Source organism: Medicago sativa, chromosome 1 (assembly GCF_051527215.1).
Source record: "Medicago sativa cultivar Bolivia chromosome 1, Bolivia_mono, whole genome shotgun sequence".
In the NCBI taxonomy this organism is placed as follows: domain Eukaryota; kingdom Viridiplantae; phylum Streptophyta; class Magnoliopsida; order Fabales; family Fabaceae; genus Medicago; species Medicago sativa.
This window is the reverse complement of record NC_140749.1, coordinates 4,407,119-4,432,846: the sequence shown is the minus strand read 5'-3', so window position 1 is coordinate 4,432,846 and position 25,728 is coordinate 4,407,119. Positions and strand designations below refer to the sequence as shown.

Below are 25,728 nucleotides of genomic sequence, written 5' to 3'. Positions count from 1 at the left end.
GCTTTATCTAAGTTTAACATTTTTTTAAGGTTATTACTTTTTCGACACAAAGTGTTTCGACTTTGCCCAAATTTTTTTTTCTTTTAAAAATACCCTTTGCTCGGATTATAGAATCCGAACACAACTTATATTATAGAATCCAAAATTTGCTTATATATAAGATTCAATTAGAATCTCTCATTTCAGCAGTTGCGAATTTTACTTTTAAACAACAAAAAAACAAAGTAAATGATAAAATCTGACAAATAAAATCATAAAATATAACAATACCACCAAACCAGTTCTAAAAATCAATTAAAGCTAATGTTAATTTTTTTTTAGATATTTCTAAGAATCTTAGAATTTTAGGATTGTTAGTCTGGTTCTTAAACTAACCATACAACAACAACAACCAAGCCTTATCCCACTAAGTGGGGTCGGCTACATGGATCAAATGATGTCATAGTGTTCTATCATAAACCATACATTCAGGCGGTGATGCAGCGGCCCTTGCTCATTTGACAGTGTACTCGAGCTATACAGCGTGTTGCTTCCGCGCAACGACCTAGCATTCACACTTTTTCGTATTTGGTCCATGTCAGAGATTCGACAAAGCTTTACGTTAGCTGTCGAGGCCTAACACAACCCTCTCCTTTTACCCGGGCTTGGGTTCTTTAACTAACTATCTCTGTTACAAATAGGCTCGGTCTTTCCAGTGTATATCTCTGTTACAAATAGGCTCGGTCTTTCCATTCGTGTAGACCGAAATCCGGAATACCAAGTAATCAAAATTTGGAATATCAAGTAAAAAAACAAAAATTAAGGCCAAAATCAGGAGCACCAAGTAATCAAAATTTTCCAGTATTTTTGGTTGTGTTAAAAATCTGTAATGGCTTTTTTTAGCCTGAAAATTGTCAATCGGAAGCTAGTTTTTTTTTTTTTTTTTACCATTAGAATATATGTTTCGATAAATTGAGGGGCTTTTGAACAAAAATGAGAAGCATGTGGAGCAGCTTTATATAGAAGAAACTAATCTGGTCACGATCGTACAGTTACAAACTACACAAGGGACTCTATGGTTTGAAGCGGGCAGTAAGCACTTGGCATAATATAGGACAAATGACACTTGATCCAACTTGGATTCAAGAGGACGAAATATGAACTGATTATAAATTTTCAAAATGGAAATGCAAGATGCACTGATGTTGTTAAGATGACTAGTCTTGGGCATTATGAACTACTTCCTTGAAATGGAAATATTCCATGAGTTCTGCTCTTTACCCAAATGCTTTTGCTCACTCCCAAAGCAAAAGTCCATAATGCCCCTACGCATGTTAACTCACGTAGCGTGAGTTAACTTACGCTAGTTATAAGATGAACGTGACTTAAGTCACGCTGCGTGACTTAAGTCACGTTGCGTGCTGTTATCAGCCAGGCAGACCACATTCTGCCTCATTTTCAAACAACAACACACACAATTTTTATTTGAATTCACGTTAGTTATAAGATGAACGTGACTTAAGTCACGCTGTCGCAATTTTTATTTGAATTCACGCTATCGCAATTTATATTCAAATTCACGCTCTCTCAATTTTTATTTGAATTCACGCTATCGTAATTTTTATTCGAATTCACGCTATCGCAATTTATATTCAAATTCACGCTCTCGCAATTTTTATTTGAATTCACGCAATCGCAATTTTTATTCTAATTTACTTTATTTGAATTTATTAATTCAATACGCAATCGTAAAATAAATGCAACAATGAACAAAAATAAAGAAACAAAAATAATAAATATAAAATATCATTTTATTAATAAAATTCTTATTACATTTACAATGGGGTAAAACTAAAACTACGAAAAAATAAAAACCACCAGAAAACCTATCTTCCTGGGGTAAAACTAAAAGTAAACCACCAGAAAACCGACCTTCCTGGGGTAAAACTAAATCTGCACATTTAGTTTTACCCAATGTGGTTTTTTGCCCAAGAAAGCTGCTCACTACTTATATTTTCCCCAGCATTCCCACTACTTATCATTCTTTCTCTTTTTACACCAAAATAAAGAAGGAAAAAAAGAAGGAAAGGAAGAAGATTCATAGGGGGAGAGAGTGAGGAGGAGAGTGAGAATGTGAGATGGTGTGAGGAAATTGGGAAGTTTAGAGATGTATTTATAGGGGGGAGATTGTAACATAGGTTATATCTACCATAAATAGGGTCAAAAAACGTGTAAAAACTTAACAAAAACGTGTAAAATCAATTAAAATGCATTGAACAAAGTCAGAAAAACGTGTTGTTGAGCCCAGGATTAACACTAACGCGAGTTAACTCACGCCCAGGATTAACACTAGCGTGAGTTAACTCACGCCAAGGATTTACACTAGCGTGAGTTAACTCCCGCCCAGGTTAACACTAACGTGAGTTAACTCACGCTAGTTAGGCCGGTGGTCACAACTCAAGAACACGTTTCTTGGACTTTGGTCGGTTATTCAACCATGGTTTTATTGTGTTTTACACGTTTTTTTTTACTGTTTTTGACTGAATTTAGTGCATATAAAACCTATGCACTAAATAATTTTCAATTAGGCCTTTCTTTTTTTTTTTGTTACATTTAAGGCCTATATTCTAAATTAATTTATTAACTTTATTCTAAATTATTTTGTTTACATTAATCTAAATTATTTTCTTAACTTTATACTAAATTATTTTATTAACATTATTCTGAAATATTTTCTTAACATTATTGTAAATTAGTTTGTTTACATTAATCTAAATTATTTTCTTAACTTTATTCTAAATTATTTTGTTTACATTAATCTAAATTATTTTCTTAACTTTATTCTAAATTATTTTATTAACATTATTCTGAAATTATTTTGTTAACATTATTCTAAATTATTGATTCGATATTATTCTTTAAATAAATACAAATATAAATAAAAGTAAATGGACTAAATTAATAAAAGCAAATGGACTAAATATAAATAAAAGCAAATGGACTAAGTATAAATAAAAGTAAATATAACAATATCTCATTTCATTGATAATTCATACATTACAATTATTCATTACAATAATTCATACAATAATTTTGAACTTATTCACTAAATCTACTTATTTTCTCCTTGGGGTAAAAAGTAATCAATCTTCGTGGGGTAAAATAGTGAGCAGCCTTCTTGGGGAAAATACATCATCAACCCTTGGGCTAAATTTAAATCTGGTTTTTTTTTTACCACAAGAAGTTCTTTTTACCCACGGTAAAAAGTTTATGCGGTTAAAAAAGCAAGTTTAAAATTATCCCAAGGGTCGATCACTTCCCCAAGTCGGCTACTCACTACTTTACCCCGACGAAAATTGATCAATTTTTACCCCAAAGATATTGAAAAAAAAAATGAAAGAAGAGAAATAGAGGGAGAGAGTGAGGAGGGGGAGAAAGTGATATGGTGTGAGGAATTAGGGAAGTATGGAGGGGTATTTATAGGTAGAAATGGGAGCCTAGGTTGTATCTAACTTAAATGTGGTCAAAAAAAACGTGTTCTTGTGGTAAAAAAAACGTGTAGAAAGACTGTTGAAAAGTTGACCAAAGTTGGAAAAACGTTTGTTCTTCACCGGCCAACTAACGTGAGTTAACTTGCGCTAGTGCTTAGTGGTGCGTGACTTAAGACACGTTGATAATACACTAACGCATGTTAAGTCACGTAGCGTGACTTAACATAAGCTAAGAATACACTAGCGCATGTTAAGTTGTGTAGGGGTATTTTGGACTTTTACTTTGGAAGTGAGCAAAAGCGCAGAATTCATATTCCATTGCAACTCAGGTACTTTCAGAGAAAACGTGTTGTTGCTGTACTCGAGAAACTTCAGCTGAATAGAAAAGCAACTCTTTTTTTTTTTTTTTTTTGGTACAGAATAGAAAAGCAACTCTAATGCTGAAAAAATGAGAGTATCTTGCAATTAGAAACTTGAAGAACACTGGATATTGAACTTTGATAGACAGCTTCCAATTTTTTTTTTTTTAGGGAATACACTTCCCACTTGTTTTTTAGGGACAAAAAATGCTATTAAAACTAAGAACTAAAAAGTTTCCAATTTTATAGGAATCCAAATCATATTTAACCTTTCTTTTTTTTTTAAGAATTATCAGCAATAGTTGATTCAACCATTATTACCATTGCAGATGCAAAGTTGAAATTACCAAATACATTATCTCGGAAAATTCCTTGCACAAGTGATAATTTTTAAAATGAACATTAAATTGAATTACGGAAAATATTGCAGAGTCTATTAATGATGCTACACAACTAAATTAAGGGAACAAAATTGGTTAAGTTGATCTAAATGATGCTACACTTTGGGTAGGAAATAAATAAAAATCCCAAGTCCAACAAAAGCATTTACAGTTTGCGACCAAAATGTATGTACATCTACTGCAACAACCTCCTGCATTAACCTTACCTTAATCTTAAATCTTCTCCTGCATTAACCTTACCTTAATCTTCTACAGTCTGGATCTCACCCATCATGATCCGGTTGCTCACAACATTAAATCCCAAAACTAAAGGGCTGACCTTTTTCCCCTTTTTGCCTTTCTTCTTTCCACTTGCTTTGGAGGATCCTTCAGTGTTGTCCACATCCTGAATATCTGCATTAACTGATGCCTTGGCAGCAGCGCCAAGCCCGTTAACTTTCTTACCATGCCTACTCTGGAAAGCTATGTCCAACACATCTGATGGTAACATATCCTTGTAATTGAGGAATTTATCAATGAATTGATGGTCAGGGTCAAATGATCCAAGGTTTTCTTTAAGATACATCTCCGCTTCTGATCTAGATTGCTTCAAGCAAAATTCAAGGAAACTTGTATCTGCCATTCCACCAAAAAGAGTTGAAGACGTTTAATTGTGCACCAAGAATAGCATGCTCTAAACAATAAACAGCTGGCTGGATTTTGCAAATGATAATAATAAACAAGCATACATCTTATACTCAACCTAAACCATGGCATCATATTGAACATTGCAAACAAGTATCATACTTCATATAAGCCCGTAAATATTTAAATTGTTGAATTTTTAAAGTAATGTGGCTTAACCCTTAAAAATAGGGAATCGCAGCTAAAAACTGAAATGGTACACATACCTTTTGTCCCAATAAGCCTAACACACTCATTCTCACACCAGTCTCTGAAGCCCGTGGCCTCTGAAAATATAAACAAACTATGGATCAGTATTTTAGAGAATCATCAATTGATCCAGTTTAGTGGATCAGACAAAGGAACTCGACTACATGAAACTAAGAAAGTAGAAGCAATGTATTTTTTTTACCAGATTGCTTAGTCATAACATCTTTTTTCAGTTTCAGAGCTGATTGAGAAGAGGCAGGTGATGATGATATAGATCGCTCAGTTGGCTTTCCACTTGCTGATTTCTGCCTGGTTAATAATCCCGGTGAATTACCTTTCAGCGGTACATTTTTTGATCCCCAACTTCCCTGGCTAGCCAGCTGAGGGAAATCTGACCTGTTTTCAAATACAACAAACAAATCAATCACGGCGCATGAACTATTTCCATCAAAATGAACAATGATTAGCCATCTACTTTTGATTGAGATTTGGCATCTATAGTGAGTAGTTATTAATATAGTGAGAAAATCAATGGTTCATATAGTATCAACCAATGATTTGTTTATCAAAAGATTGATATTACTCACTTTAATTTCTAAAGTAAATTGCTCACTTAAGAGGAGCCCTGTCCCTTGGTTTGGGTGTTCTATTTTATTTATCCAAGTCTAGTAATGAAAAGCATGCCAGTCTCCAATTCCCCAAAAAGGTAAGAGGATGGGGTAAAAGGAATGGACCAATCCACAACAACAAATTTTGGGAACCCAAGATACACAGTTTTTTAAGTAACAAGTTTATATGTATTTTGCTAGCAGACGATAGATTATAAAGTATTTTTTAGCCAGTAAATCATGTTATTTATTCTTGTTGCATAATGATACAGAGCAAAATTTGATTGCATGTATGCTATACATACATGTATAATCAACAGATGCAACAATTTCAAGTATGGGAAATGCTTGCAGCAGTCTACTTTTCATTGTTCTCTTTTATTGGATGTATAACCTTGGGCACTGCAGTTATCGTGCAGCATACAGAAAACTACTAAATAATAAAAAATTATTTGGAAGTGTATTTTGCTTCTGAAAAGTTGGTAGACAAAATATTCAGTTTTTGGTGGAAAATTGTGTAAAAAATAATAAAAACCAAGCATGCATAATTGATAAAAACATCAGAGAGACAGAAGTCATACTGCTTAGTTTCTTGCTTGGATTGTTCAATTGGACCCCAGAACAAATCATCATCCCCTTTATATTTTGATTGTTTAGAAGCATGCGAGTTTATCGGAAGTGGAGAGGCGGCTTTCGATGGAGAGGAAGCTGACACTGACTGTGAAGAAGCACTGCTCCAATTAGCCTGGGCAGGCTGTGATTTCTGAGGCATAGGCACTGGGATCGCAGGCACAGCAGCAGAAGTTTTTTTCCCCTGCTCTTTCAGAATGTCCCTTAAAGAAGTCGGTTTAGGAACCCTACCAGAATCAGTAGACCATGCTGGAGAAGGAGATGTGATAGGTTGCTCTCGCTCTCCTTTCCAAACAACAAAGTCTCCCAGAGAGGGTCCTGCAGGGATTGAAGGTAACACTTCTTTTTCCTGCTGTGCAGATCGGGAACTTTTACCTTTTTCAATAGGGCTTGAAGATATAGGTACTTCAGCAGACGCAACAGGGACTGGGGCTTTTACTCCTGAACCCTTTGATTTTGCTGACTTCTTGCGGCTTCTTTTAGTTTCTTTTGCCTCAATGAAGTTACCATCATCTATTGATTCTGAATGCACAGCAATATCATGCAAAGGCAATGTCCTATCGGGAACCTCCACATATGTTTCAATAGACTTCTTCAAAACTTCTTCAGCTAATAGATCATGCAGCGGACTTTTCTTGTTCTTCGGATGCTGAGAAGTTTGAGAATTAAAAGTAGACTCTGTATTGTCTTGTCCGTGACTTTCACTAGACACCTTAACAGAATCTGGATATGATACAACCCCAGCCCAGGGCGTTGCCAGACTCATGGAATTGACAGAAGCAGCAACATCAGATACAGTTGTTTCGGTCTGTGCCCTTCTCTGTTCTTCCTGTTGAATTTCTAATAACGATTTTGCCTTGACACTAGGAGCAGGTTTCCAAGCTCGTCCAGCATGAACTTCAACATCGTGTGTATGAACAGAACCAATGGCCTTAGAATCGTGTGCAAGGACTGTTTCGGTGATGTTTCTAGTAACACCGGCAGCCTGGCCACTGACATCATGATGATCAGCTGTCTCTAGGACAGCATTTTCTTCAATTTGACGTACCTTATTTCTTGTTTTTTGCAGATATGTTTCATGTGGTCCGTCGTTGTTTGCTTCCCCCAACTCATTAAAATTTGGTGGTACTTCAACTTCTGACTGCTTTGATGGCTGCAAAGTTGTATTTTTTGGCAATGCCTTTGTTTGGTCAGAAGACTGTTTGTTAGATTTTTGCTTCTTAGATTTCTTCTCAGTAGCCTTTTTGGGTTCATGTGTTTCAACATGCACAGCACTGGAGTCGTCTATTCCAGCCAGCAGCTCTTGATGTGAAATATCAGATTTGATCTTCACATCTGAACCATGACGACTAGCTGGGGCCAACTCAATCTCACTAGATTCTGCTGAAGATTTACCAACAGCAGGTGCATCACACTGTAAATGTACAGAAGGCAAAGAAATTGTCGGTGTGTCAACACCATCAGGTTTTAAGGCGCTGTCTGGTACCTGCTCCAATGACTGAGCAGTATAGTCAAAAACAGAATCGTGAACAATGTGGGGTTCCTCTTTGGATCTGTTCAGTACATGCAAAAGTGAACTCTCAGCATGAGGAGCAGGAGTTTCCTTTCTATGACTTTCATTAATTTGCTCAGCAAGAGTAGTAGGAGCCCAGTTATTTTGGGGAGTTGTATCCCCAAATAACTGGTGAGGCAGATGCATAGGAGAAGCTTTACTGTTAACTGTATAATTTGAATCTTGGCTGACATTAAGATGCAAATTCATAGAGTCGGTGCTAAGTTCATTGTGCACACTAGGAATTGGTGTCTGAGAGCTCAAATGAAAAATCTCTTGCGGGGCTTGAAGTTGAGAAGGATCCACACGCAAATTTCCCATTGGTAATGAACTTTGCAACTGTCCATAAGATGAATTTCCAAAGAGCTGGTTAGACTGTTGGTCCTGCAATATTTTTGAATGCAGTTGCTGCTGTTGTTGCCACAAGAGCAGCTGCTGCTCTTCCTGCTTCTGCTGCTGCTTCAGCAACAGGAGTTTATCTAACAGGGGCAGCTGCGGTGCTGAAGCAGCTGCTTGAGAATGCAACTGCAACAAGTATTGCTGTTGCAACAGATTCATTATTTGTGGATCTTGCAACAAACCAGAAGAAAGTAGCTTCTCTGCTGTCAAGGAACTAGATGGGTTATCCGTAGCTTGGGCCAGTAAATTGCTTAAAGACAACTGATTTTGTGGGTTCAGCCTTTGTTGCTGAATTCCAAATGGCATTTGAGGGAAATTCTGATCATGAAGTGGGTCAATTTTATTCTGAAGGAGATCCAATCCACCGTGTAAGGGATTATTTGGCCATCCAGCAGTGCCATTATTTATGCCAGCAGATGTCCTGTCAGATAATCCTTGGATTATTGACAGCAATTCAGAATTTTGGGACTGAGGTTGACGTGAATTGTCACTCATTGAAGACGAGAGCTTTGAATGCAGTGACACATCTGGGACATCTGATTTTGGAGCAAGGGAAGCTACATCCTGCCCCGGCCAATAAGGATATGAATTGGGTAAAGACATCTGGCGTTCAAGTTCCATCCTCTTGGCAAGCAAGTAAATGTTGTTTCCACTATCTACTACAGATGGGCCCAGATTACCTGAACTATTTCCAGCAAACCCTTGAAAACCTGAATATCATATTACATAAATGTTGTCAGAGCTCGTTCCCTCAACCCATCATACAGTATAGAAGAAAAAAACAACTCGTGGAAATAATTTGAAATCTACATAATCAAAAGAAATGAAAAAATAATTAAGCATAACAGGTCAGAACCTTCTGATAATGCCAGGTTGTTAAGTGTAGGACTGTTCCTGTTACCAGACATGAGTGACTCCAGATACCTATTTTCAGCTCCGGCATCAGAACCCTGCCGATGTCTAGAATCACTTTTCAACATCTCAACCTCATTCAAGCCAGTAATGGTATTTCCAAATGCGGCAGGATTTTGGCGGCCAGTTAGATCTGCCAATTCATTTGGTTGTGGTGCAGAAAATCCCGGTGGTGGTCGGGCTTTAGCTCGTAAATGTGGCATGACATCGCCAAGAGAAAACCATGGTGAGTCAACTGCTGAATTTTCCAAAAGAACAGGTAAATCAATACCAAAATACCCAGCCTCAAACCATCCTATAATATCAATTCCTTTAAATGGACCTTGGATTAGACCCTTAGGATCTTTATACAAAAGGGATAAATCCTCCGGAGCTGTTGGAGGAACTCTTCTGGTTCCAAGTTCACTTTCCAAAACACCAGACAGTTGCCTCTTAAGAAAGGGATCTTCACTAGTGTGCCACTTACCTACTTCTTTGGAGTCAGATACAAAACCCAACTTACTTTCCCATTGACTGTGAGGATCTTTTGGCTGGAGTGAACTCACATCTGATTTCTTTGGTCTAACATCACTAGGTACATCTCTGCTATTGTGCAAAAGAGAACTTGTATGATCACCTGCTGGCATGGCTCGCCGTGCAGCACCAGGATGAACAGAACTATTTCCTTCAAAGGATGAATCTCTATTGCTTGTCAACTCATCAGCAACTTTGTAAGAACCTCCATCTTCACCTCTATCTGTGCATAATTTTTTTTAGAAAAACTCGCAATATATGCATGCAGGAAAAGAAAATTATACTTATGAGATGCCAAAAACAAATTATAGCACATAAGCAAGGCTGGTTTTTATTTGATATACACACATGGATGAGGAAGGAAAGAATCAATAGCAACTTGCTAATGTAGCAAAACACTAAAACATGATGGACACAGGAGGGTAGAAAAGTAGAGAGAAATTCATCAACTAAGCTTATTTGTGGCAAACTCAACAAACCTGATTATCTTTAAAATTGAGATTTTCTCGGTTTGCACTTTATTATGAAATAAATGACACCTTGAAATTAAGATAGAGACATAACTGATATACTGTTTGATGATATCAAAAATACCCTAATTTCAAGGTTTTATTATCACCAGTCCTGCCTTAATTTTTAAGCTTTTGGAGGATATCTTTGATGCTTGTATATTTTCAAATTAGTTAGGGAGCTATAACTGACTGCTAACTTTTGAGCAATTCATATAAACAATTTAACAGTATAATGAATGACGGATTATAGCAGTAGTGAAAAATCCAGTATAAATATTGTGGTGGATATAGCAGGCATTGCAGATGCAGCCTACGGAAGAGATGGCACACAATCCGCCATGCCATAATGCGATGGCGCTACATGGCAACAATTCAACAACACTGAAACTTAAAAAACCACAACCATAATCTCTGAAATTATCACCAGAGCAAACCAAAACAATTCATTTCAGACAGTGTTGTTAAATAGCAGCTGTGGCGGCGCTATTATTTTGTTATACGCTATTTAGTAGGGGCTAATGTGGCACATTAGCTGTGTAGCATAACAGAATGTAATTCAACACCGGAAACTATCTGCAAGTACATATCCGAAGTGTACCTTGGAGAGGAGTGATTCCAGGCTTCATTCGTCTAGTATGAGCAAAATCTGTTGATCCCCTTCCTTCTTTGGTCACTTGAGGCGCACCACTACTAATTATTTCTCCTTTGTCAATACCATTTAAGACAGACTGTTCAAACAGAAAACCAGTATATTAAACAACAAGAAAAATGATGGCAATCCAGTATAATACAAACAAAGAGACTACGCACCAGTTCCTCAGAACTTGGTGTCATAAGAGCAAGAGGCTCCAATGGTTCATCCTGTGTAAGATTCGGAACCTGCACAAAATCATCGAGTTTTCTATTTCTACTCATATTAGTCACTCTGTACACGTCAAGCAATTTTGTCCTGTTATATCTGAAGGGGTAAGGTTCTTCATGTCCACTTTCGACTCTGTCCAATGCAGTTCCAGTATATGTGCTATTCAAAGAGCTACCACCACGGCCGTGTCCAGGACTGAAAACTGGTGGAGGTGTATTCTCCCCGCGACCACGACCATAGGAAAATGTAGAGGCTTGTTTGTTTGGTGTTGTGCTTTGGGAATGACCAGGCTCTACCCTTCCACGTGCATAGCTAGGTCTCCATGGTCGAATGTGATCTCCTTCCTTCTCATCCTTCCCATGAGACAAACCTTTATCCAGATGTAAATCACCATCTTTTCCTGAGTCACTCCATTTTTCACGAAGACCTTCTGGCTCCTTATCATTAGGACCCCAGCGTGTGTTCCACTTGCTCTCACGCCGCTGATCAGTGTTAGCTTCTCGGTTTCCCGAATCATTCCATCTCTGACCATCAGATGTAACACGGCGTGCTTCTCCAAAGTTCTTTGGAGCTGGATTTTCTCCCCATCGGTCCCCCTTGCGAGAATCACCTATGTCTTTGTCCCCGTCCCTCCAACGATCCTTACGTACGGAGGACTTAGTGTCTCTCTCAGTGTCTCTCTCTTCATCTCGCCAACGATCACGACGTCCACTTTCCGAGTCAAACATGGATGGCCTGAAGACATCCTTTCTCTTCTGTGCATCCTCTCCATCACCAGGTGTCTTGACAGTCTCTGAGCGACTGCCATGTGATGGATTTGAGATCCCATGGTTTTCCTGAATCACAAGAGACGTAAGGAAAAGGAATAGCAAAAAACTTAAAATCGATTAAAATTTATTTTTTAGAATGCTATGGCTGCACCCAAATCTTCTTTACAGAAAAACACTCCACAAAATTATAGACAGACAAAAACAAGCATCCAGAAGTAGTGAATACAAACCATAGGTCCTGTTCCAGATTTACTCTCCCCTGGCTTTGACAGAAGCCATTGTGGTGAAAGTGGAATCGGATTGTCAGAGCCTTGGACATCTGTACAAAAGGAAGACAAGTTTTATTAGTTAATAAAAAAATTGACAGAAGCTAAAGACTGTTTCAGCGAGAGAGAAAAAAAAAAATACATATGAAGCATGCAAAACCTAATAATATAGCCTTTGATTGTTACAAAAAGAAAACTTTCATCATTTGACATACCATAACCAATTAAATGCCCTCTGTTCTGTACTAACACACCCCTAAACCCAGTATCATACCATGAAAACAGAAAGAAAAAAACAATTTTTTATAAAAAGATGAACCTTCATAGAAGAAAAAAAACAAATTTTAGGCATTGATAGCTTCTAGCAGTAAGAAGATGAAATCAACTAATTGAATAGAAGACAATGGATGTTGATTACGTACGGCATTAACACTAAAAACGTCGAAAATGTTCCAATGCCTAATAACTACAATAAAGGCATACACAAACAGGAGTTGACATCTAGTGAAAAAGAAGCACAAAACATCCAAAAACTTATCGCTACATTTTACAATAGTTTTCTAATTTCATACTTAGAACTTCAAAATCAATATATTCGAGAAATCACAACTAATAAAATAGTTTCTTCTAAGAACCAAACACGGTTATAACTCAAAATACCAAATATTTTTCAATTTCAATCCTAAGAACCAAAAATACAATCTGAACTCAAAATACAAGCAGTGAAATCCATCAGGTAAAGATAATATTTTTATTCGTTATTTTGGCAAACAAACGCGATGAAAACTCAAAAAAATTACCAACAATCCAAAACCCAAAGTTGAATACGAGATCTAGGGTTTAGTACGAAACGGAAATGATAATCGAAAATAATGAAGGGGTAAAAAAACCTTTGGAGATCTGCAATGGAGAAGCAGTGTGAACGGGACGAGAATCGGAAGATGAGTTTTGAGGAGCCGCCATTGAAGAAGATTGATTGAAGAACGAAAGAGTGAACACTGAGCGAAGATGAAAGGGTGCGTTCGTGCGTGAGAGGGAGAAAACGTAGGTTAAGGTTAAGATTACAATATAAATGGGGTAGTGTGTAGGATAGGAATTTGTAACCTTCTATGCGCACGTTAGTGTGAGGGTATGTCATTTTATTTTTATTTTTATGTTAACTCGAGTTTTAGTAATTTGGATTCGATCAATGGTTTAACAAGGAGTGCTATGAACACTCGTTTTGTAACAATTTTCTTAACACTGACTCTCTTATTACGTGAAATATATGTGGTATCATACATTGGAAATGGATCCTACGTAAAATAGTAAGATTCACATGAGTTTCGTCCAATAAGAGAGCGCGTGTTAAAGAGAGTGCCGGAAAGAGTGTTCCTAACATTTTTCTAGTTAAATAAAGTGTGACACAAAATAAAGTGTGGCACAAAATTGTTTCACAATTAATCAAAGGGTAGTGCTAACTTGTGTTTTTAGGCACATGTTAAAAAATCTAAAAGAAGAAATATTATCTAAAATTTTGTGCATTCAATTCATTAAAAAGTTAAAAATTAAATGTAATGCACACTTTTAAATAAACTATTTCTATATTTAATTCATTAACTTGTGTATTAAGAGCATAAGTTAACATTTCACTTAATCAATAAGATTTAGGTTCATTTAAACAAGAGTAATGCTATTTTTTTTTTTTTGAGCAAAGAGTAATGCTATTTGTCAAGAAGAATTTTGTCCTGAGCGTATCCCGAAAACCATTCAGCCAATACAGTTGTGGGCTGGCCGGAAAAAAAGGGGGAGCATGGTTGTAATTTAGGTCAGATTTTCACTAAAATTAAGCTTCGTGAAATTGTCGTGATAACAATTTTCGGGATACACAACATTATTCTTTAAACAATTCGTTCTTATTAACATGTAAGTTCAGTTGTTTGATTAATATATACTTTTTCTGGTCACATTTATTAGCCAAAAACAATTTTTACATTTATCGAATAATTAATATATCTAAATTAGTTATTGAATGAATTTAAAAAGATTTTTTTTTCTATAAATAAATATGGCATGAGTATATATATGGGGAATTAGTCACTTTAGTCCCTGAATGGGGAACGATTCGTCAATTTAGTCCCTGAATGCAGATAATATGCAAAACAGTCCCTGCATGGTCAATTTCAGGGACTAAAGTGACTAACGAAGTCTACATTCAGGGACTAAATTGACTAACGAAGTCTGCATTCAGGGACTAAATTGACTAACAAAGTCTACATTCAGGGACTATTTTGCAATTTATCTGCATTCAGGGACTAAATTGACGAATCGTTCCCCATTCAGGGACTAAAGTGACTAATTCCCCGTATATATATATACGATTTTAAGATGAAATTTAATCATCACGCGCTGTTGTGTTGACAGTGTCTAACACGGTATTGGATTTGGATGTTAGTGTGTTTGCACGCGCGTTGGGGGGAGGAATATTTTGTGTTAATAGATTTTTCCCTCGTCGATTGTTTTTTGTGGTGCTCGCATTTCTACTTTATCAATTTGTTTTTGAAATTCAAAGTTTCTGATTCTATCATCTGCAAATATATAGCCTACTAGTTAGTTTTTTTTTTTCTTTCTTTTTTTAGGAAAATTACCCAGTTAGCTTTTTTAGGGAATTAACCTAGTTAGTTTTTTTTATAGAGGATAAACCCAGTAAGTTATAAATGTTGTTTAAGGTTTTTTTTATATATATTAAGATAATTTTGTTTTACTTTGTAATTCCCTCTTGTCATGTTCGGTTGTTCCTTCTTTCCTTTTTGCTTCTTTAAAAAGGTTTTGGTCTATGCTTTCATTCTTGTTTCTTTTTAGAGCAATGTTATTCTTTACTAAGAATGCACCAAAAGAAAAGTAAGAATATCGCTTCAAATAACAAAAACAAAAAGTAATTTGCTAATTTGCCAAAAGTCATGTGTGGTTGTTGTGTTAGAATCAACCATCAGATATTTTCGTGTCTTTCTTGTGTCAATCCTTTGTAAAGTTGAGCATTCTTCTTCTTTTTATTTATGTATTTTTATGGTGTTATGTTAAATGAATATGGTAATAATTGACATATTTATAAAATAAATTTAATTCAAAAATAACATTTTCAATTTTGAAGTTTTTTTCCAGTTGTGCTATCTGTTCATCTCATAAAATGTGTTGTATTTGTTTTGTGTACGATTTTTAATAAAATGAGTAGTTTAGTTGATTTTAAGGATAATATAATGTGCTATGACTAAAATAAGTGTATGTTAGTACAAACATAATACTACATTCATATTTTAAAGTGATGAACTTCTTAAACAATTTGTAATTATTTTGTTTGTTGTTTAAAAACTTCAAAATTTCGTGGTGAAGGTTTTTATGACGTTACGATCATGCTTACAAAACTAGGGAATCAATTTTGGTTGCAAAATCAAAATAAATTGAGGCATAGTCGGAACGCTACAAAACTTTGCAGATCCTCTTTGTATATTTTTATAGGATTATGAAAAAACCAACTAAAAATTCAAATTCTAGGTCGATATTTTAGTTGTTTTGTGTTTTTTACTCTTTAAAAATTTAGAATTAATTTGTCTCTTGTCTGAAAATTCTAATTTTAGTGGAAAGTCATATTTTAACGTCCTAACACACCTGTAAAAAATTATAAGAAAAAAAAAATCAACATCTAGGTCAATTTTATGAGTTTTAAGTCACAGGAACAAATATGAAGCCAAAAATTTAAAGAATCCATGTTACAAAGTTAGAATTTGTGATTTTTATTACATGCTCATTTTTTAAAGTTCGCGTATACGACATGGTCAGTTTGAACAATTAACCATGTATATATTAAATCATATCCTTGTATATTTGTAATAATCATTTTTACATGGTTTGGAAAGGGTGATTGCTACATTTTTTTTTTAAATTTTCATTAAAATGGTTTTGATATGATACAAGGAGGTCAGTAAAGTCTTTAAAGCAATTGGCAAAAATGTATGTGCTCTCATTTCACCATGAGTGTGATAACTCATAAGAGTTCAGCCTACCAGGATAGACAAGAAAAACCAGATGAAACTCTAAGATCATGCATGGATCGTTTCAATGAAAAAACGTCCTAAATAACAAATCTAAACCCAATTGTGGTACTACACACCAATAGCTATATCAACTCTTCTCACATTAAGTTAATTAATTTGATTCATGCTTATTATGGATGCGCTAGTATACCTGATCACAAGCTGGATAGGCATAAATGCTTCAAAGGTCATACATATTTTGGTTTATGTTTTATGGTTTCTTGTGTTGTGATGTCTTTATTTTGCATGTTGAAATTGAACAATATTATGTTGTAAATGTTCCACATGAAAATAGCATAACTTATGCTCTGTCCCGTGAGCTTAACCCAGTTAATAAGGACAATGCATAATATATGTAAGGTTTGGGGTTTGAACCCCGACACCACCAAAATATTTTAACTTTTAAAAACGAAACTCCTCTCATTGGCTTGTGAAGGTACGATTATGCATTTTATATAAAAATAAATTAAAAATTAAAACTAATCAAAATCCATATGATTGAGAAATTGAATAAATAAAATGGACAACCTAGAGATAATACAAAATTCTATGTACTATGATCAACATGGAAACCACAATTGAAATGAACACACACTTGTGCTCACAAATTATCCCATCATTATACTTTTGATGTTGCAAAGGATATGGGGATTCTTGAGGCAAGTTTGGCATGAGCATCTCCAGTAGTCATTACTTGAGGTATTGACATGCCACCAGATATAACAATTTCTGTATCAACACATGAGAATAAAATTATCAACCAAATAAACAACCCTCATTTTTATCAATAGACATGCATATACCCTTCATCATACTCCATTCTCTAAATAAATAAAAATAATAAGTTTGTTACATACCTATTCCTTCACGAACAGAGAGATTAGGCCTCAAAATATCATTTGGGCTAACGAGAAAAATATCTCCAAGGTACAAGTGATTGGTGGGAATATAAACACAATAAAGCTCTTCTTCATCTCTGCTTCTCCGTAGTATAACCGTAGATGTGATGAATCCTAATGCGTACTCTCCAATACGAGGATGTCTAACAAGGGCCACTTCCTTGAAAGCATTAGAGCTTTGATCTGCAAAAGTAGGTAAAAACTTATAGTATCCAACAAAACGACAACTATGTCTAATTTGTACAAGTAAGTCTTGCACTATGCACATGAAAGATCTAATGATGGAAATAAAATTGTGTCTAGTGCATTTTCTTTGTTTTTTTTTTTTTGCAAAAGTTAAAATCGATTTGCTAAAAAATTCACTAGCACGAGGTACATGCTAAGTGAAAAAAATTACGGTCAAGCATGATCCACTCATGCAATACTATTGACAACGGTTCTTTACAAACAAATACAAATCGTGTGACAAACTTCTCATTTGTGCACCATAGAAGTAGCCCAAAAAATTAAGTGAGATTTTGAGTTGAACATATACGTTGAAGGCATGTTCAATACCAGTACGACAACAACACATGTAGTTTTTTTTTTTTTTTGACAGAAACAACACATGTAGTTACATTTAGTTACATTTAATTATTATATTTTCTCAAATTATTATTGATGTCAATATCGTGACTGAGCTAAAAGAAAATACAATGAGTAAGGAGAATACATTTAAAAAAGAGCATTGTTATTTATCTAGAGAGTTTTTATCAAGAATTGATCAAAAAAATGTCTCAGCCGATTAAATTTGTTCTTTGGCGGAAATCAAGGGAGATAATGGTGTGTAATTAAGGGGAAAGGTGTTAACAAATACATTGTCTTGAAATTTTCTTGATACATTTTGTCACTGTATCTATCATTTCCCTTTAAAAAATATATATACCTGGTGATATTGCTGCACTTATTTGCTTGGAGGCAGCATATATGTAGCTTACAAGAGGCATTTTCTTGATGAACAATTCACCTAAGGTAAGGACAGAAGCTCCTAACCATGATGACATAAAAATTCCAACGAGGAAGATGAAAGTGATGGATGTAACAAATCCGAGACCTGCCCAAATAATCAAATTTTGTAACAAGATATTTCTTATTTCTTGCAGGAGATATATATTTGTATTCAAGTTTATCAAATGAATCTATGCCACTTGATTTTGCAAGGGATATCGTGATCATGGACCACATGCTTTTTATTATGCTTTGCTTCAGATGCAAGGATTATAGTACAAGAACTTACCAAAAATATTGATCCCAAGATGATTATATATAGGGGAGAAGAAACCATCAACAAACCGAACAAATCCCCATGTGATATAGAATGTTATTGCAATGGGAAGAAGGATGACACTGCATATTACGTTACATTGTTAATATTTCCAGCAAAGAATGAAAACAATTTTCATGAGTGTTGCTCTAAAAAACTTCATAGAAAATCACCTAGAACCTCTACCAAACTTTCAAGTACTCTCAGCCATTTGGACCACAAAAGTTTAGTGGTTCAATTTTTCTTTTATTAACCACCATGTCACTATGTGAATCTCTCTAACCATGTATATCTCAATAGAATGCATTCATTAGCAAAAACAAAAAAAAAAAAAAAAACTTAAAAGATAAAATCATAGATCAACTATATATCATCATGAATCATGAATTAATATATAGTATCAAACCATATCTTAAAACAAGAAAACTTATGAGTGATCATCTAAATAAACAAAAAAGTATACGTACCATCCTGTCATAAACTTCTTTGAGGCCCAGCTTCGAATCACTTTAGAAAATGCCTGAAATAATTAAGTGAACAAAGAAATTTCATTTTGTCAAGTATAATAAATAACAAAGTGGAATTAAAGAAGAAAAAGAAATGACACAATCAAATCATTCATGACATTCATTATTATTTTTTACGTTTATATCAAACAACGGATGTATAAGTGAATGGAAATGTCGTCATAAATGTTACATGTAATTTGATCTCTTATCGTATATATGAACGTTACCTCCTGGCCGGAGTGATGTTGGGTGGAGAGAACCATTCCACCCGGTGACGAAGAAGTTGATGATGATTTAGAGCTTCCATTTTCAGGAATTTTTGACACTGGAATGAGAAGCTCCAGATCTCGTGAAGCAGACATCCTCTTTCTTATTCTCCCTACTATTGTTACTTCTCTCTTTCAGGGTCTAGGACCGAGGGATAGTCGGAAACTTGTAACAGAATATGTTAATTAACATTTTTTTTAACAAAGAGAATGTTAATTAACATAAAATTCGACCAATTATCAAGCTTAACAACATCCTCTTCTGTTGTTTGTGCATGTGTACTTTTGTTTTTACTTACTAATTGTGACACGTCTTGTTTTAATTTGGGGAAGTGAAGTGTCATAACTAAATGAGATTGATTCTATTTTACCCTTTGTGAGCCATTTGGCATCCTATTATTTACGAAATCACTTTTGTTAGAATATTAGCTCATGAATATCACCATTCCTCTAGACACAATTGAAATAATTTGTATTGCTAAAAAATGAAATAATTAGTGTATATATTGTAATAATTAAGCAGTGAAGATGTACACCCTCTAGTTATTATTATAAGCAAAACTCTACGGTTGAAATTATAGACCACGTACATTATTTATTATTTAATGAATGAATATAAAATATTGATTTTTGCTTATAATAGTGATAAGAGGGTGTATAATAAGCATCCCTCTATGTCTAATATTGACTATATTTTTATGGGTCTTGCTAACCATTGCCCTGACCCTCAGGGCAATGGTTAAGGTAACCAAAATTAGTAGTTTTACATTGGAAACAACAATTTGTAAACTTTTTACAAGTTGACTTGACCACTTTTTATCACTTTCCAACACAAAATTTCTATTTTTGTTCCTTTATCCAATGCCCCATGGGCAATGGTTAGCATTTCCCTATTTTTATAAGGAGTGGGAAGCAAATTCCATTATGTGCTTATGGTCTTTTTTTATTAATATTTTTCACATTATTACCATTAGTCCGCGAATATATACTATGGTTTAAAAACATGATAAGTTTTTGTACCAAAAAAAAATGTGATAAGTTTTGAATTCATCAAGATTTGTGCAAGAACACTTGTGTACCAAATGGAAAAGATAGCACAACTTAAATTTTCGTTGAAGTATTGGATTAGCTTTATGAGCTTGAAGAATGCTTTTCCAATGTTTTATCAATTATCAGAGAATTTCGAAGTCTTTATTGCTGATAAGGGACAGTGGAGGGATGGAGTTTAGGTGTGAAATTTGAAGGTGGACTTTGTCAATTATATCCCCTATAGGTAAGGGTGTCGTTCATTACTTGTTTTGGTGATAGGATAGCTCTAAAATTACTCGATCAATTTGTCAATTAGATCTTACAGTCCCATAATCTTTGAATGGTTGATCAAAATATTGACAATTACTTCAAGTATAGTACCCTTAAAGCTTCTATCATTTTATTTTTGGAGATTGATTACTATTGGATAAAATTCATACAAGAACTGCCTTTGCTGGCGGAGGAGTTTTATGAATAGAGTGGTAGCAGAGAAGTCTTATATTTTCTGATGAGGAGAACTCTTCACATTTATTTATTGTGTACACTAATCACATTTCCTTTCAAAAAAACAAAATTAACAAAATTTGGTTAATATTAATGCTTGGATTGGCTTTTCTATCGATAAACTTGAAACAAACACGCCCTTAGTTTTAGTTTTATTTTGGGGCTTCATTTTTGTCGTTAACGGTTATAACAAAATTCCCTTAATTAAATAAAAACAGTTATAGCAAAATTGCCTATCTCATTGCTTATGTATCATAACATTCCATTTTAGTTATGTAGCAGAGTGTCTCATGTTTTAGCAATAATTTCTCAATAAGTTAAGTTTACCTATAAAAGATGACAAAATTCTAAGAAAGAAAAACATCATATTATTTGAATAACATAACATGGACATCAAGATTTCAATGATGACTCAACAAACACACATCATAGAAAATGCAACAGCTTACTTCTAATAGAGACATTAAAAACGTTAACAGAAATAGAGGAGGAAGACCCTCCTCTGCACAGACACCACTCTTTTATTTCTGAGCACTCTTCAAGACCAAAACATTTTTTTAACGATAATTAATAACAATAATTAAAAATTAAAACAACAAAAATAAAAATAGCAACATCCTTTATCTACTTTCTTGTTTTTTAGGTTATGCATTCCCTCCAGTATAAATACAACTATTATAACCTACAAAATAAACAAAGTATATTTGTAAAGTGAGCATTCAATTTAGTAAAATAATCAAAGTAGTTCAATCGTCTAGAAATTTAAAATCATATCTTCCACACTCTCAATTGCCAAAATCTAAAGTGATAAACAAGACAAAAGTCATATAACTTTCAGAAAACACTTCCACATTCTCAATTACCAAAATCTAAAGGGATAAACAAGACAAAAGTTATTAGAAAATGGTGTACCAAGTCAGAACCAATCAACTTTTGCCGAATAATGCACAACTTAATACTTTTATGCAATGTATGTAGTATTTGGACAAGTTTTTTCCCACTAATAATCAGTTATTAACTACTAATTAATAGAGAATACAAGACCCTAATATAGTATTGTTTAAACACATTGATTGTTGACAAGAAAATCAATTGATGTTGTTGTTCAAACACATTTTATAATTTGTTGTAATCTTGCACATACTATGCACAGTTGATTTATGGTTGAGATTATAGCTTTAGAGAATTTCTCACTATAGAAAATTTGAATTTCTCAGATATCGTAAGATAGGAACAAAAAAAATGTCATACAAAAACCGCATGAGAACTTACTTGGGTTATTTGATGTTAGTGTAGCTGTTTGTGAAAAATCACAAGTTAATGGATTTTGCCCAACAGTGTGATAGAAGAGATTCATGGCGTATGCAGCATGGTTAGCTAATGTGTTAGGTTCAAAACAAGCACCTCCTGGTTGGATTAAGCTACAATCAATCCCCTGCCCACAAGCATAATCCAAATTTGCTTGTAGTTGCACATCAGTTAATCCTGCTTTTGGCACACACCATGCTATGTTACTATTATACGGCGTTGTTGGACTTGGAACTTTTGGCGTTGAATTCATAGGAGATTTTGACACATCTTGATTAATCTTCAATAAAATTCAGAATTACAAAATGTTATACACTACTAGAACAACATTAAGATAAGATATGTGAGCATGATTAATGATTGCAAAATGCTGGCTTCATGTCCGTTTAAGAATTCCGCTTTGTTTGGTGTAGAACTTGGGCCTGTTGGTGCTGGAATCACTGGAGTTTTCGATACTTCCGGAGTCTTCAATCAAATTCAAAAATACATAGTTAAGAGCAAGTACTCTAGAACAGTTTCAAGATGAGAGGTATGAAAATGATGATACTTGGTGGTTGAAGGTTCATGGTTTATGCTCATTAATCAATGATGATATTTAATGAATGATGATGTAATAATGTAATAAAGTGATAGAATTCATACCGGAGATACCACGGGGCTACTAGTAGGTGTAGGAGTAGTGCTTTGTTGCTTAGAGAGGCCAGCGTCATAGATCATCGTTTGATCAGTGTTGTAAAGCCCGAAGGCTTTCTCAGAACCAGCTCCAGGCTTCAAGTCCTCATCATACAAGGCAAAGATGTATGTGTCCACTGATTTCCCTGGCATCAGTGGTGTCCCAACCTTAGATCGCAGGTGCTTAATCAGATTACCATTGTAAGCCTTTGCATTCTCAATACTCGGTCCAGCCTCGTCGTTATCTCCTTTGTAAGGCCAACCTGTCTCCGCAACCACAATCTCAACATCCTTAAAACCCATAGAATCTAGTGCAGATCTAACAGCATCCACCTGCACAATTCACACGATAAAAACATGCACTTTAGACTTCAAGATTACCATCATAGCTAACACATAACTTTTTCGCTCAAATACAAGAGTTATATTACTTGACTCCATGCACACGAAGGATAAAGTAACCTCGACACTCATAAAATCTTGAGAAAATGACATAATTGAATGTAATCAGAATTGATATTTGGACTAACCTGAGCATCAAACATATTCATGTAATTGAGCTTAGTATTTGCATCAACTCGACCGGCATTAGGTTGAAAAAGGCAAAAAGCCAAATTATCAGCCCTTCCAGGATCACTTTTATAAGCAAAATAAGGATAAGGATTAATAGCAAAAGGGGAACCAGTATCCTTATTAAACGACAACAAACCCTGCAAAACGGTACTATATTCATCATGAAAACTTCCAGCAGAAGGTGGCTCCGAGTTTTTCAAAACCGACATCGTATGAACCGTAGAAACCCTAATTTTACCACCAAGAGAAGCTTCATCAAGCGCTTTTTGCATGTTCTGTATAGCTGGTAACATTCCGTTAATAAGATTTGTATCATTTGAAGTGATGACTTCGTTGCCGACGGTGATGAGGATGATGTTGCTGGCGGGATAGTAAGGGAGGACGTTGGTGGAAATCCAGGTTTTGGCGAAACTTGGATCGGAAGCGAGGGAGGGTATGTCGCCGTTTGCGGCTCCGATTACGATTCCGATTCCGGTGTTGGCGAGGGATTTGATTATGGCGGGATCGGTTCCGTATAGTCGGACTTTTTCGAAGGCGGTGGTTTGGAGGAGTTTTGCGGTGGCGGATGCTGGTGGAAGGTTGTCGGCGACTTGGCCATAGTTTACTCCGAGGAATGGGTCAGATTCTGCACACAACAATAAACTGTGTAAATTTTTTAAAAAAATTACGTTAGTAATTTAAAAAATTAACTTTCTGAAGTAAATTTTTTGTTTAATTATATTTTTGCATCCTAGTTTTCAATGAATTGGTCCTCTACTTAAAAATTCTTCTATTTTTCGTCAATTTCTAAAATTTCTTAGGCTAAAAAATGATGTTGTGATATATGTTTCGGATGATATATGACATACAAATTGATATATAGTAATTTAGATAACCTAGTTAGATTGGCTCGGTGGGATTGGTTTGAGAGCTTGGCACGAGCAAATAAATTTAGGAGTTTAAAAAGTTTCAAAATTAAGCCAGTTTTTTTTTTTAATTCTCTAGTTTTTGATATTGAGAGAGGCCTTGACCCGAAGACTATAAACACTATGCAATTTGACTTTGTCAAAAAAAAGTAAATGAAATTTTATAAATGATCATTCAATCATCATTCAAAATTGGGTTCTTTGTAACGATTCAAATCATTCACACATAACTTTTGATTTTTTTTTTATCAAGCAACTCTCTTGTAATTATAAGCTCAGTTTTAAGGCGCCTTCTAGGGTGGGAGAGCTTAATAGGTCTCCCACCGTGGGTGAGTGAAAAAGCAGCAAGTGCATCGTACACCCTCCCACACCTTATCAGAAACATGGATCTAAACTTCAGATGGATACCCATTATATATATTATCAAATAGGCAAAATTGTTTCTTCAAGAGAAGTATGAATCTGAACTTTACTGGAAAGTACCCAGTAGGGTAATTTGACAATAAGTTTCAAATTCAATTGAAATGTTCAAAGAAATTTCCATAGTTAGAATAAGAAATGTTTAAAATTCAATTAAACAACTTCAGTTGATGAATGAGCAATAAAGGGCTACGATGATAATGGCGACAAAGATGTTTTTGGATTTGTTTCTTAGCTGATAGCATAATGATTCTTTCCAGAAATCTTCAACGGTGCCTTTATGGAAGATGATTATTTCTACAAGGGTGGATTTGGACAAGAAAGAACCAAGAGGAGAGAGAATAGAGAACGTGAGATGAAATAAAATGTATTTAGAGTTGTTAGAGTATGATAGTAATCATGAGCTTTCACTATCCAACGGCTGAAAATAAATATTTTTACTCTCCCACGGTGAGAGACTTATCAAGCTCTCCCACCCTAGCCTTGGCCCAGTTTTAATTCACAAAATTAGAGATTATGGACTATTTTAAACAAAAATAGAAACTTCACTTTACTTTTTCCGTTAAGAACAGATTAAATAGAGCTGTAAAAGTAAACAAATGAAAAATGCTAGCGGTTAAAACATCATCAAAAATTAGGCAAAGTAAGACCTGGGCAAAATTAAAGGATATATCAATAATTTAATATTTGTCTTCGTTTCCTCAACTTAATGAAACAAAGAAACAAGTGATTTTGACTTTGGAGTAAGACAAAAGCTTCATGTGTAAGTGTAACTGAGATTGTAAGAAGGGTTGTGAGGAAACTTACTTGCAAGGTTGAATGCGAGAAAGAGTAGAAGAAAGCCAGAAACCATTCTTGTCATGTTTACCTTGGGAAGACTTTGAAACTGCACTTAAAACCAAAAGGAGTAACGGAAATATATAGCAAGTCATCAAAGGGTAAACCTGTAAATTAACAAGTGTTAGGTTTTGTTTTGACAAAGCATTATTATTTTATAAAGTACACACTAAAATTTAAAATTTATAAAGTAAAGTAATGTATGTGGCTACTTAATATGCATTTCAAAAAGTGAACATTTGAGATTCAATAAAAAAAGTTAACATTTGAATAAAATCATTAGTGAAATCTTTTTGTTTTGTTTAA

At 34.7% G+C, this 25,728-nt stretch overlaps 3 protein-coding genes across 4 annotated transcripts; all 3 read right to left on the bottom strand.

Moving 5' to 3' along the window:
• Positions 1–4,216: 4,216 nt before the first annotated feature.
• LOC146951888 (GYF domain-containing protein) lies at positions 4,217–13,157 on the bottom strand. Its single transcript, XM_085756200.1, has 9 exons — positions 13,018–13,157; positions 12,092–12,180; positions 11,040–11,927; positions 10,828–10,957; positions 9,149–9,940; positions 6,293–9,002; positions 5,306–5,499; positions 5,121–5,180; positions 4,217–4,845 (listed from the first exon to the last, which is right to left on the bottom strand). Exons 1-9 carry the CDS (start codon positions 13,088–13,090, stop codon positions 4,472–4,474), a joined length of 5,310 nt encoding a protein of 1,769 aa, XP_085612326.1. The 5' UTR covers positions 13,091–13,157; the 3' UTR covers positions 4,217–4,471.
• A 3,513-nt stretch (positions 13,158–16,670) lies between these two features.
• Positions 16,671–19,404, bottom strand: LOC146951887 (protein LIKE COV 3-like). Its single transcript, XM_085756189.1, has 6 exons — positions 19,136–19,404; positions 18,867–18,919; positions 18,373–18,482; positions 18,022–18,189; positions 17,055–17,279; positions 16,671–16,926 (listed from the first exon to the last, which is right to left on the bottom strand). Exons 1-6 carry the CDS (start codon positions 19,268–19,270, stop codon positions 16,817–16,819), a joined length of 801 nt encoding a protein of 266 aa, XP_085612315.1. The 5' UTR covers positions 19,271–19,404; the 3' UTR covers positions 16,671–16,816.
• A 1,648-nt stretch (positions 19,405–21,052) lies between these two features.
• Positions 21,053–25,475, bottom strand: LOC146951886 (glucan endo-1,3-beta-glucosidase 7-like). Of its 2 annotated transcripts, none has more exons than XR_015032623.1 (5): positions 25,393–25,475; positions 23,218–23,885; positions 22,658–23,020; positions 21,980–22,480; positions 21,053–21,389 (listed from the first exon to the last, which is right to left on the bottom strand). XR_015032623.1 is itself a non-coding variant. In XM_085756184.1 (5 exons), the coding sequence occupies exons 1-5, from the start codon at positions 25,445–25,447 to the stop codon at positions 21,352–21,354; spliced, it is 1,440 nt and encodes a 479-aa protein (XP_085612310.1). In that variant the 5' UTR covers positions 25,448–25,473; the 3' UTR covers positions 21,053–21,351. The 2 variants fall into 2 exon arrangements, 1 of the variants encoding a protein (XP_085612310.1); XM_085756184.1 differs by having other exon boundaries at positions 21,980–22,295; positions 25,393–25,473.
• Positions 25,476–25,728: the final 253 nt, after the last annotated feature.

Excerpts from the sequence above, each read along its gene's own strand:
- LOC146951886 (XM_085756184.1), bottom strand. The coding sequence starts at position 25,447 with ATGACAAGAATGGTTTCTGGCTTTCTTCTACTCTTTCTCGCATTCAAC. Across the intron at positions 23,021-23,217 it reads TGAATATGTTTGATGCTCAG|GTGGATGCTGTTAGATCTGC; the intron begins GTTAGTCCAAAT and ends TGAATTGTGCAG. Across the intron at positions 22,296-22,657 it reads GTAGCCCCGTGGTATCTCCG|ATTAATCAAGATGTGTCAAA; the intron begins GTATGAATTCTA and ends ATTTTATTGAAG.
- LOC146951887 (XM_085756189.1), bottom strand. The coding sequence starts at position 19,270 with ATGTCTGCTTCACGAGATCTGGAGCTTCTCATTCCAGTGTCAAAAATT. Across the intron at positions 18,190-18,372 it reads TCTTGGGATCAATATTTTTG|GTCTCGGATTTGTTACATCC; the intron begins GTAAGTTCTTGT and ends TTATTTGGGCAG. Across the intron at positions 17,280-18,021 it reads AAGTGCAGCAATATCACCAG|ATCAAAGCTCTAATGCTTTC; the intron begins GTATATATATTT and ends CTACTTTTGCAG.
- LOC146951888 (XM_085756200.1), bottom strand. The coding sequence starts at position 13,090 with ATGGCGGCTCCTCAAAACTCATCTTCCGATTCTCGTCCCGTTCACACT. Across the intron at positions 9,941-10,827 it reads TGGAATCACTCCTCTCCAAG|ATAGAGGTGAAGATGGAGGT; the intron begins GTACACTTCGGA and ends AATTATGCACAG. Across the intron at positions 5,181-5,305 it reads TGTTATGACTAAGCAATCTG|AGGCCACGGGCTTCAGAGAC; the intron begins GTAAAAAAAATA and ends TTATATTTTCAG.